General features: G+C 49.6%; 1 protein-coding gene across 3 annotated transcripts; it reads right to left on the reverse strand.

The window, feature by feature from the left end:
* Positions 1 to 722: 722 nt before the first annotated feature.
* Positions 723 to 9003, reverse strand: AVPI1 (arginine vasopressin induced 1). Of its 3 annotated transcripts, none has more exons than XM_043925637.1 (3): positions 8851 to 9003; positions 2224 to 2669; positions 723 to 1280 (listed from the first exon to the last, which is right to left on the reverse strand). In XM_043925637.1, exons 2-3 carry the CDS (start codon positions 2508 to 2510, stop codon positions 1121 to 1123), a joined length of 447 nt encoding a protein of 148 aa, XP_043781572.1. In that variant the 5' UTR covers positions 2511 to 2669; positions 8851 to 9003; the 3' UTR covers positions 723 to 1120. The 3 variants fall into 3 exon arrangements, with proteins under 3 accessions (XP_043781572.1, XP_043781574.1, XP_043781573.1); XM_043925639.1 differs by having other exon boundaries at positions 2224 to 2518; positions 8851 to 9002; XM_043925638.1 differs by having other exon boundaries at positions 2224 to 2621; positions 8851 to 9000.
* Positions 9004 to 11551: the final 2548 nt, after the last annotated feature.

The following is an 11551-nucleotide window of genomic DNA, read 5'->3' on the forward strand; positions in this document are numbered from 1 at the left end:
ACCTGACCTGAACCTACATTGATTGATGCAAAGCTGTTTATAATCATCATATATCTTTCTTACTATGAATATTTCTTGCAGAAATATTAGTGTTTCTTTTTGAGATGTTCCTTCGATAGGGGTTTTACAGTTTTTGCAATGTCTACTTTCTAAAAGCTGAAATAATTCTAAATTCCAAAATCATCTTTCCCCAAGGGGTTGGGAGATGGAATGTGGACTGGCTTTTCTTCTTGGCCACAAGAGGGCAGCCCTGCTCTGTGTGTGCATCCCTGTCCACCTGGAGCGATTTGAACCCTGGCTCCAATAAGTGAGGATAATCAAGCAGATAGGAGGGGTGTGAGGGAAGCTAAATCCTAATGGCTTCTTTTAAGCCAAAGCCAGAACAGCAGTCAGAAATCCTCACCTCACGGGTTTTCGGGAAACTTCAGTAACGCAAAAGGCATGATTGGTGCCCACAGGGGTAAAGAGGGCAGCTGAGGAGCTAGTTACCCACTGAGTTGACTGTACTCATCCCACCCAGGGCCCGCTGTCCACTACGCAGCTCTGATTGTAATAGGAGCTGGTGAGGGGCCAAAGACCCTTCTCCTCTCCTTGGACCAGGAAGCCAGCCCTATTTTCTCCTTCCTGGGAACTGCCCCCTCCCTGCAGTGAACCCGAGCCTCACCCCCGGCTCCAGAGTGTCCATTTCCAGATCTTCCCCTTGTGTGACAGACTCACATAACTCTCGATGCACATGGTTTTATTTTGACACTTGAACTACGTTTTTCCTGTGTTGGCCTGAAGGGGCAGGGGTGTGGGACGAGCTGCTGGACCATGGGCCACAGTTGTAGCAGGAGTAGTGGGATGCTGCGTCAGAGTGCCTGTCGCTTGACTCCCAGGGAACTATCCTGCAGCCCAGGCATAGTGTTAAACTGAGAAGGGCTGAGGCACTGTTTTCCTCAGTCTGGTGAGGAGTGGGTCCCCTATAACAACTCAGTGGAAGCCTCCGGGCCTGTTTTGCCCCAAGCAGGCCAGTGGCAGCAGTGAGGCTGTCTCTTTCTTCTTTGCCTTCCCCAGCCCTTTGGCAAAAGTCTCTGTGAATCCTGGGGAAGATACAGCCGGCCCTAGCCCGTTCCCCGGCTCAGTGTCTGATCTGATGGAGGTAGCTTGTGGGTCCTGGCTTCCTCCAGTTCCGGCGGATCCGGGCACTGGTCCTCCTAGAGTTCACATGCTGCTCCCTGGAAGCCGGCTCCGTGGCGCTGCTCTGTGGTTCGGCTGGTGGAGCACAGCGCTGTGCAGTTCTGCGGGGAACAGTCATGTTAAGCCAACATCAATGGGGAAGACAGAACGGGCTGAAGAGATTTTGGTCATGATGAACTATTAAAGCACACTGTTCAGAGCCAAATGAGACCAGGGCTCTGGTCTCATCTCTGCCCCCAGAGGGTTGCCTGACAAGGCAAAGCTTTCAGACTGCTTTTCTGTAAGGGGAGTTGGACTAGATCAGGGGGTGTGACACTCTGTGTTTCTCCACCCTCCTCATCCTGTCCTGATGCAAGACCAGAGGGCAAGTAGCCTTCTTAAGATGATTCCAGCAGGGATTACTGATCAACTGAAATTCATAGGAGCAACAAAGCTGATATGCTGCCCTGGCCCTGATGACCTCTGAAGGCCTGTTCAGCTCTAATGTTCTGACTGTGGGCCCAGAGCGTAACACAGAGTGACTGCTTAGGCCACCTCTGTGGTTCAGCTTGGTCTCTTGGGGGCTTGCTGTTCCTGAGTGGGCAGCAACCTAAGCAAAGAGGTGAAGGACTGGGGTAAATTTCAGGTGAAGTTTCTCCACAGTTTTTAACCTTTGATGCCTCTATGGTACCCTTCTATGCTATGTTCTCAGCAGTCCCACAGCTCAGGTTACCACCCAGCTTCCTTTTGAATGTTACCTGTTCAACAACAGGTAAACAGGATTTTTTTTTTTCCCTTCCAAACCACAGTCCCTCCCTCGCTCCTGGTTCAGAATCACTGTGAAATGTGGCACCGGGTGGACCCAGGCACCCCTTCCCACGGGAGTTCACAGGGTCCTAGGTGACTCCAGCAGTGACAGTCTCTAAGTGCCAACCCCATGGTAGGCACTGTGTAGGCCTGGCAACAACCCCAATGGCAGGTACTTCACGGGGAGGCCAGGTTAGTGGCTCCAGGCCACACTAGCCGGGAAATGGAGGAGCGGGCCTGTCATGCTCCATGGCCTACCTGAGCCGGCTGCAGTGGTGTACCGAGGGGCCCAGGGGCTTCTGCCGAGGGGGCCTCTTCCTGCGCAGCCTCTTCAAGGCCTCAGCCACACGATGGTCCCCTGCATACTCCCAGACGATCTGTGCCCGTTCCTTGGCCAGCTGGTCCCCACTGCGCTGAAACAGGCCCTGGATCTGCAGCAGCTCAGCATCCTGGAAGATGTTGGCCGCGGCCTGCTTGCGGCCCCGGGCCTCCGGCGGGGCTCGCCAGGGGGGTGGCTCGCTGACCACAGAGGCAGGGGTACCCATCCTGGGTGCTGAGGAAGGAGCAGGGAGGGATGTCAGCAGCTCAGTGGGCCCTTCCCAAGCCTGGGGGTCTTGACCAACACAAGGGCTTCTGGTGTTTCTGTTCTCCGGTAGCTGAAATGGAGTAAGTCTTGACTTAAAATCACTGATTTCCCAGGACACCTTGGGGAAATAATAATGATAGTCAGACTTTACAGTGTTTACGTGCCTGACCTATGTATTAACTTACGGGTCACAGAAGGTGAGGATTGTATGTCTCCACTTTAGAGATGAAGATGCACACCTCAGATGTTAAATGACTTTCTCATGGGCACAAAGCCATGTGTAAGTGCATAGCCAGAAGCAGAGGCCAAGTCTCTCTGGCTCCAGAGTCCACACAGACCCCAGGCCCGAGTGATAACACCCATAGCAGCAGCAGCTGAAATGTCTTAAGCACTCAGGTCGCAGGTACCCCCATAACAGCTGTACTCACATAACATCATTGAATCATGGACAAGCACAACTATCCTAGGAGGTAGATACTTTTTAACCTCCTCATGTCACAGGTGAGGAAACTGAAGAAGAATATTCTGATCCTGAGACCCCAGCTCTGTGGCACAGAGGCAAGAGAGGGGCTGTGGCCTTGGGCTTCACAGGCAGGAATCCGGCTTCTGGCCGCCTCTACCACTACTGGCTAGGTGACCCTCCTCGTGTCCACTGCCTCCCGTGTAAACTTAATCAGTCATACAAGTACCTACTTCTTAGAGTTGCTGTGAGGACCGAGTGAAGACACAGAAAGCATTAAGACCATGCAAGATGTCCCACCAGTCTGCTTTTCCATCTGTAACACTGAGAATAGCATCCTGTCTTCTATTTTCAAGCTCCTGGGTGGGGGGTGGGATGAGCGTCCCCCCCCCCCCCCATATAATTTAGTTAAACAAGTCCATATAATTTAGTTAAACAGCATGAAATAGACCAATCAGATCTAACTACAGTCCGAAGAACCACAGAGAGAAAGGTAGGGGCAGAAGAAGGGGCTACAGGATTGAAATATCCTCTCAGCGCAGAGGCTGAAATCTATGATAAGTTCAATAAAAGTTAGGCTCGGGTCAGTGCCACACCCCACCCCATATGCAAGAAATGAAAACGGAATTATCTGAGTTGTGTGTAGTTTTCCTTGAATGGTAAAGGGATAAGAGGCTTACCCACCTTATCCTTGTCTTCACTACAGCCTGAAATGGCTATGGGATTGGAAAATAGACTGGAGACCAGGAAGAGCAAAGACTTGGCATTATTTAGAACTGGCTTTGAGTCCTAGCTGTGCCGGGCTTCCCAGTTAGCTCAGATGGTAAAGAATCTGCCCACAGTGCGGGAGACCAGGGTTCAATCCTTGGGTCGGGAAGATCCCCTGGAGAAGGTAATGGCAACCCACTCCAGTATTCTTGCCTGGAGAATTCCATGGACAGAGGAGCCTGGCAGGCTACAGTCCATGGGTTGCAAAGAGTCGGACACGACTGAACAACTAACACACCCAAGCTCTTCCTGGCTGTGACCTTAGGCAAGTTACTCAATCTCTCTGGGCCTGTTTGCTCAACTAGAAAATGGGGCTAATAACCACTTCTCAGGATTATTGTAAGGATTAAATGGGTCTAGTGTGTATCAGGTCTCCAGTGAGAGCTAAATAAATGCAAACGCCCCTCTTCTTGGCCTTCTGGACTTTTTCACTTAGGTCAGGGGTGTAATGTGGACCCTCCTTTTCCTCTGAGCAGTCTGGCCTGAGCCAGCTGAAGGCCTTGCCTGTGCTCCCTTCTCCCTGCACAGTCCTGAGCCTAATGAGGAAGGCTTGGTTGCTAAGTCAGACCCCACTACACAGTTAATTACAGAGATATCTGTCAACCAGCAGCCAGCTTAAAAAGGAGAAATCAAATTTGAAATAAATTTAAATAAAAAATGTACATACTCAACTGTAAAAAGTAAAAAAGATCAGAATCATATAAATAAGAGCATTACCAGCTTCCTATCCTCAGCTTATCCACCTGCAGACGTAACCTTTACTCTCACCTGCCTTTGATGCTCTTGAGAATTTGAGCCATCTCTCCCTCCCATTCAGACTCCTCAGATATGACTGTTCCCCACACCCCCTTGCCCTGGCCTTCCCTCCTCCTCACCTCAGTAGCCACCCTCTTTGTAATAATTTCTACACTCACCCTGTCCCAGTTTCTATCATAAACTGCTCTCTCTTTTGAAAAGATTTAGTAGCTAAAATAAACCTGCAGAAGACTTTCAGATAAATTAATTTAAAAAAAAAATTGTGCTTTTTATCTGGAATTTAAAAATCTGCCTCTCTGTAGGCACAATTATGGGAAACCAGTTAAGACCTAATATGTGTGGTAATTAAACCTCCAGAGCTGGATGATATAAATATACTGTGACCAGAAAACAACAGTCACCAAGTCACATTTTCAGGCTGATAAAGAGAAATAAAAGCTAACTACTATGCGGTGTTTGTCTTTCCAGGTGGCACTAGTGGTAAAGAAACCGCCTGCCAGTGCAGGAGACATAAGAGATACAGGTTCAATCCCTGGGTCAGGGAGATCCCCTGGAGGAGGGCATGGAAACCCATGCCAGTAATCTTGCTTGGAGAATCCCAAGGACGGAGGAGCCTGGTGGGTTACAAGTCCAAAGGGTGGCAAAGTGTCAGACATGACTGAAGCGACTAAGCACGCACGCCGGGGGTGTTTATTCTGAATCAACAACGTGCATGATATCATTTCATCCTCAAATTGTTAGGAATCAGGCACTGTTAACCTCATTGCCATTCACAGGGGACTAAAGAGGAACTGAAATACATAACCCTGAGCCCTAGCCTCAGGTGAGGCCTAGGCTAAGTGACCGCGGCCCGAGCTTTTGAATCACCAAGTTGCCCTCACAGCCTGGCAGCTCAAAGCACATTTCTTCCCATTATTTCTGTGAAGACTTTTTCACTATTCTTTTCTAATTTATGTAGGGGGAAACTCAACCAGTAGAAAGGGAAGAAGGATGAATGTCCCACACCCCAGGCAAGAGTTGGGGTGTGGAATTTGTTTTAATCTTCAGTAGCACCAAAGCTGTTTACAGGGTGACAGGCTGCCCCAGCCTTGAAGCCGTGAACCCATGGCACTCTGAAGGGGAAGAGCCCCAGCCTCCACAGAAGAAACCTGGAATTGCACAGAGCTCTGGCTTCTGAGTCAGAGGACTAGCTTTGAGCCCGAGTGCTGCCACACACTGGCTGAGACCTCAGGCACTTCACATGGCCTCTGTGGGCCTGTCTTCCTTAGAGCTGAAAGGAAGGGTTTATTCTTACAGTCTCCGGGGCGTGTGCTGGTGTTGAGAGTCAATGATTCCATGGCAAGGCTAGGTCCACACGGAAGTGGAGATGAGTTAGCTTGTCTGCCAGGGCCCAGAAGCAACATGTGTGGACAGGTCTGTATAGTTAGGTGCCAGGGAACTCCCCTTTTCTGCCCTCCGTAGTCTTCCTTGGAGGCCAGACACTGTTGTGCTGCTGTGGGGTTAGGGTCTGGTAGAAAAAAGAACTCACTGCTCGAAAGCATTCTAGTGACCTAGGCTGGCTATGGCCAAGCCCAGAGCAGGCTCCTAGGCTGATCTGGGCAGTGGGAGAAGGGCTGATAGTCCTGCTCTGAGACTCAGGCAGTCTCACCCGCCCTTCAGAGAGACAGGCCATAGGATCAAATAGCAGCACTGTCTCAGGGAGGAAATGGCTCAGAGCCTGACTTTCCAGATGGTCTAGCCACCTACCTCTGCCAGGGCTGCAAGGCCCTGCCTCCAGCAGTCAGTTACAGAGTTACAAACAAACCAACAAGGAACCATGTGGGTGAGTCTGAGCCCCCAAGCCTCAACCATATCCTCGTGAACCTCGGGGAGGCCTTGGCAACTCCAGGTTTTGAGGTCCCTCACTCCTGGCTTGGCCTCCCACCCTGAAATTCAAACAGCAGAGTGAGGCTGGGAATAAAAACCAGTGGATTTCAAGTAGGATTAGATGGTAAACTTTGAGAAAGCTGAATCAGAAAATTCAAGAGAAAATTTACTATCAGGAAAAAATTTCCTGTCTCATTCAATGTGTTACTTTCCCACTGATTTCCTGGACAAGACCTGAATCCAGGGAAGTCAGTGTGTACTTGAACAATGGCACTTGTTTAAGCTGGGAAATGAAACCATGGGGCTATTAAAAGATTATAAATGGATCTTTCATTTTAGAGCTGACATAAAAGATAGGCATGGATCTGTGAGCTAATGAGTAAAGATTAATTGCGAAATCCTTCAATTTGATCCAAACTAGCTTAAAAATGAACTCCCAAAGTAAATATCAAATGTTGAAATTGAAGTTCAACTTGTTTTGAAACAGGCAATAAAGGAACTGCTGAGCTCCAACAAAGAAATATATTTAAAAAGTGACTCACCATGCACTGAATTTGCAGTATACAAATATGGTGTCCAACTGAGCGCTCTTTGTAATGTATGAAGCTCAGTTCAGACAGCTTTTCACACTGTGGTCTCGGGGAGGTGCAGGGAACTATGACAGGCACAACACACTCGTATGACCTGGGCGGCAACTGAGCCCTCACTTGCTCAGCTCACCCCCTTCAGATAGCACTGGTGATGATGATAATCTGTAACCAGAGGCCAAGGGCCTCTTAGAAAAAGAAAAAAAACCTGGAGGCTCTGGCCCAAGGCCCATATCAACACTTGTAGCCTTGGCCTGTTTCCCTGCCCACTGGACAGCAGCCAAAATCAGTGGCTCCTTCAAGTAGAAGGCTCAGTCCAAATGGCTATGTGAGTCCTGCCTCCCACAGGGCCTAGCTCAGCCAGTAGAGAACTAGACACAGGTTGGTCTACAATTCTGTGTCCCAGAAGGTAGAGAAAGGAAATGGACCCTTTCCCCAGGTTAATTCTCAGATATAACCTGAAAATAAACTGCTAGATCTAGGAATAACTCTTTCCTAGAGTCCAAGAACCCTGAATTCTGGCTCTGCCATTGATAACTGGGTACATTGGCAGGCCTTGGTTTTCCCCTGCCTCAATTTGCTCATTATCCAAATGGTGAGGATAAATAACCCTTAGGGGATAGGGAGATTAATACTTTTTTAGTATGCCAAGGATCTATCCCAGCACATTACATCATGAATGAATGAAGAGAGTTGTTATTGCTGTTGTTTCATCACTAAGTCGTGTCCAACTCTTTTGTGACCCCATGGACTGTAGCCTGGCAGGCTTCTCTGTCCATGGGATTTCCCAGGCAAGAATAGTGGAGTGGGTTGCCATTTCCTTCTCCAGGGGATACCCCTGACCCAGGGACCAAACCTGTGTCTCCTGCATTGGCAGGCAGATTCTTTTACCACTGAGCCGCCAGGGAAGCTGATGGGAGGGAGACAGGCTATTCAGCCACCAGGGACTAAAGAATCACTGCCATTTCCATTCTCACTACTGTCATGAAATTCCCTCAGAAAGGGCCTTCACTCTTGGGAGAAGAGAGTAAAGGGAGATAGGTTCATCTGTGGACTTTTAAATCATACCTGCAGTAGAGGCTCCCTGTCAAGCTTGCTCCCTGTCAAGTGCAGAACAGCACTTACTGAGAAGTAATATCTTTAATCCTCACAACACCCCTATGAGGAGGCAACTATCGTTGTTACACCCATTTTACAGATGAGAAAGCTGAGCCCAGAAAGGTTTGGTAAGTTCCCAAAGTCACACAGATGGGTAGGTGATGAGACTAGGCTAGGAACCCTAGTCTGATCCCAGGGCCCACACTCTCAACCACTGCTATTTTTGTTCCTGCCAGATGGCTGAGGAAGTCTTCACCGGGAGGAAGGACCCAGGAGGCTTTGAAACCTGCTATCTGCTTCTGCAGGTTTTGGAAGACGCAGGGATGGAAAGGCAGGTCTCCCAAGACTGTGTGACTGTGCCCTCAGCACTCCATGGTCCCGTGGGGAGTTAGAGCGATTACTCACTACGCAGGAGCACAGAGTCGATAGACCTCAAATCGGGATGGGGTCAGTTAAGATGCGCCCACTCCAACCCCTTTCAACGCTTTTTAAAGTGCGGACGCAGCTCTGGGCTTCCTGCCGCGATGGTGCTCTCAAGGACCAGACGGCGTTCATCAACAGGACAAGACCTTGGGAGGGGGTGTCCCGGCCGAGGTCACACGACGACACCACCGGAACGGGTCTGCCCCTGAGTCTTAGACGTGGCCGCTTCGCATGACGGGCCCTAACTGGACCTGGGAGTTCGGGTCTCAGCGACACCTCTGCTCTGACAGCCCTCCCACCCGCCTCCACCGCAGCAAAAGCTTGGCTGCCGACCTACGTACCTGGCCTCCCGAGGCGGGCCACCTCGGTCGCAGCCGCGGCTCCCCGGAGAAAGCGCTCCCCAGCCCCGGAACAGCCAATCCTCAGCCGAGCCTAGGTGAGAGCTCCCGGCGAGCCTTCCAAAATCGAACGCGGAGACACAGTGAGCCAATCGGCGGCCGTAAAGAGGCGAGGGGCGTGTCCCGGCTCCGCCCCCTTCTCTCCAATGGCCTCGAAATCAGAGTGCGAAAGGGCCCCAGGTCCAATTAGCGGCGGAGCAGCAGCGAGGGGCGTGCCCTCCCAGCCCTTTCCCTCCGCCCACGGCCACCCTCGCGCGGCGCCCGGAGGTGCCCCCGTCATTGACGTCAGTCCTCCAGGAGAGCGCGGTTTTGCTGGCTCCGGAGTGGGGGCGGGGCCGCATTCCTGCCCCGGGGTGCGGCGACCGCTGGCCCTGCCGGGTACACGTGACGGATGCCCCCCTGCTCTAGACCCGAGGCCTGTGCGCGCGGCGCCGCCTTCCTTGCTGCTGCGTGTGGCCCTCTGCAAACAGACTTGCAGCTCCTTGAACTCTACTCCACCTGTCTTCTGGCTCCAGCTTTGAGGGAGAGGAAGGGGCAGTCAGTGCGGTAGTCAGACCTTTGGTTTCAAAGCCGGAATGTCGTGGGTTCTAATCTTGAAATCGGGGAATTTACAGCTTAGCAAAATATTAAAAAACTGAAAGCATTTAATTGTGAATTACAGTTGTGATAAACATTATGAAGGAACCTAAGCTCCCTTGGGGAGGTCCTAGAAGGCAGAATAATATTTTTCTGTGAAGGAGGCATTGAGATTGAACAGATGAAGAGGCGTGGATCTGGGAAAAGAGGAGGGCACATGATAAGGCTAAGGCCAGGAGGTAACTTGATTGAGGAAGTCTTGAATTGAGGCCTGGAGTAAGGTCAGCAACAGAGAGAGAGAGGTGGGGAATAGCACTGCATGTGTTTATTTAATAGACACTTTATAGCACTTACAATGTGCCAGCAATGCCAGTCAGACTTTACAAATATTAACTCATTTCATCCTCATGACAAATTTGTGTTTATAGAAATTCACTCTGACTACGGCTTGAAACTTGGGTTGGAAGGGCAGGAGTGGATGTAGGGTGTCCAGTAGGCCCTTGATCAGTACTTGTTTGCTTCACTGGAAGACAAGTTATTTGTGCACTGGTTCAAAAATGGTCACAAAGGGAGCCTGGGAGTAGGCAGCTGGGTCTCCCTGACTTCTTTTTCACTTCAGAGCTGACCTTTGTAGTCATCTGAGTTCTTTTCTGTGAGCTGCAAGGGGGGAAGAATAAGAGCCAGCGTGTGGGACTGTGGGTCCCCTTTGGCTAGGTGGAGGGTATATTTGGGAGCTGTTCTTCCTCATTCCATGGTCTCCAATTCCTCTCTGCACACAAACATTGGCAATTGCTTTGTTGTAGTTTAATGGGTTTTAACAGTGGTTTCTCTTTGTTATCCCTGAAGCCCTGTGGAAATATTGAAAAGAACAAAGAAATCAGCAATGTTCATCTTCAATAGAAAGTATTGGAAAACCTTTCAGTCAACTGCTTGGCTGAGGACGGTACTGTGCAGACATTTAAACCAAGAGGCTGGGCTTCTGAACCAGGAGCTCCTTCTACCCCGTTCTTAGCAACAGGAAGGCCAAACTCTTGGCATATTAGTGCTTGGAGAGCCTAGGAACTCTGATGCCATGAGCTCTGATGAACGTACCAGGATAGGAATTAGGAGCTTGTGGTTTCTGGGTCAGATGTGACTAAGGCTGGGTGGAGAATATCTGGTGTCTCCAAACATCTTTGCAGGCATGTGACCATTGTGTGCTTACTATACAATGGAACAGTTTCCATTATTGCAGCTTTATGATTCAGTATTTCTGCTGAGAAGATGAGGCACTTCCATAATCATGTGGGCATGCAAGAGTGGGACATCTGGGATCCACAGAATGCCTCTGGTATCCACTCCCCAACAGAGCTCTGTTTAAAGAAAGAACGAATGACTACTACTCTGGGGAATGGAGTCCTGGGTAATTCAGACTAACACCTGGTTTTACCAGGGATCAGATTAAGGTGAGACAATCTTAATTGGGTAGAATCTCCTTGGGAGAAATATTTGAGGGGCACCAAGAAACGCCATAACTGAGATAAATATTTTAATGTGCTATCTTTAAAAATTAATGCAAAATACCTATGATGAATAAAATATTGACATTTGATGGCAACCCACACCAGTACTTTTGCCTGGAGAATGCCATGGACAGAGGAGCCTGGGGGGCCATAGTCCATGCCGTCACAGAGTCAGACACGACTAAAGCTACTCAGCACAGCACAACGTAAAGACATGTTGTTTGTTTTATGACCCTGCCTCATTGTCCATCGAGAACAGTCATTTCCAGTCAGCCTGCAGTTCCCAGGCAGGTCGCCACTGTGTCCCCTGCCAGTTGGATTTATGAGTGTTGACAATAGTGTTGGAATAGATTGGCAACACAGAGATTTATATGTGCTTGTGTTTTTTAATCGTAGAGCTTTAATCCACTTTTTTCATTTGGTTCAAAATATGGAAAGATGTTTTGATAATTGCATCTAGGGATGCACATTTTCCCTTTTGCCCTGAGCTCCAATATGGCTCAGCAAGGTGCTCATTTTTAGGGGAATAGAGTCTAGGAAAGGGATTCTAGCTGCTTAACCTTAGG

This window comes from Cervus elaphus, chromosome 15 (assembly GCF_910594005.1).
Source record: "Cervus elaphus chromosome 15, mCerEla1.1, whole genome shotgun sequence".
NCBI classification, from domain to species: domain Eukaryota; kingdom Metazoa; phylum Chordata; class Mammalia; order Artiodactyla; family Cervidae; genus Cervus; species Cervus elaphus.

Coding starts and splice junctions, on each gene's coding strand:
- AVPI1 (XM_043925637.1), bottom strand. CDS start 2,510: ATGGGTACCCCTGCCTCTGTGGTCAGCGAGCCACCCCCCTGGCGAGCC. Junction 1,281..2,223: donor CACCACTGCAGCCGGCTCAG/GTAGGCCATGGA, acceptor TGTTCCCCGCAG/AACTGCACAGCGCTGTGCTC.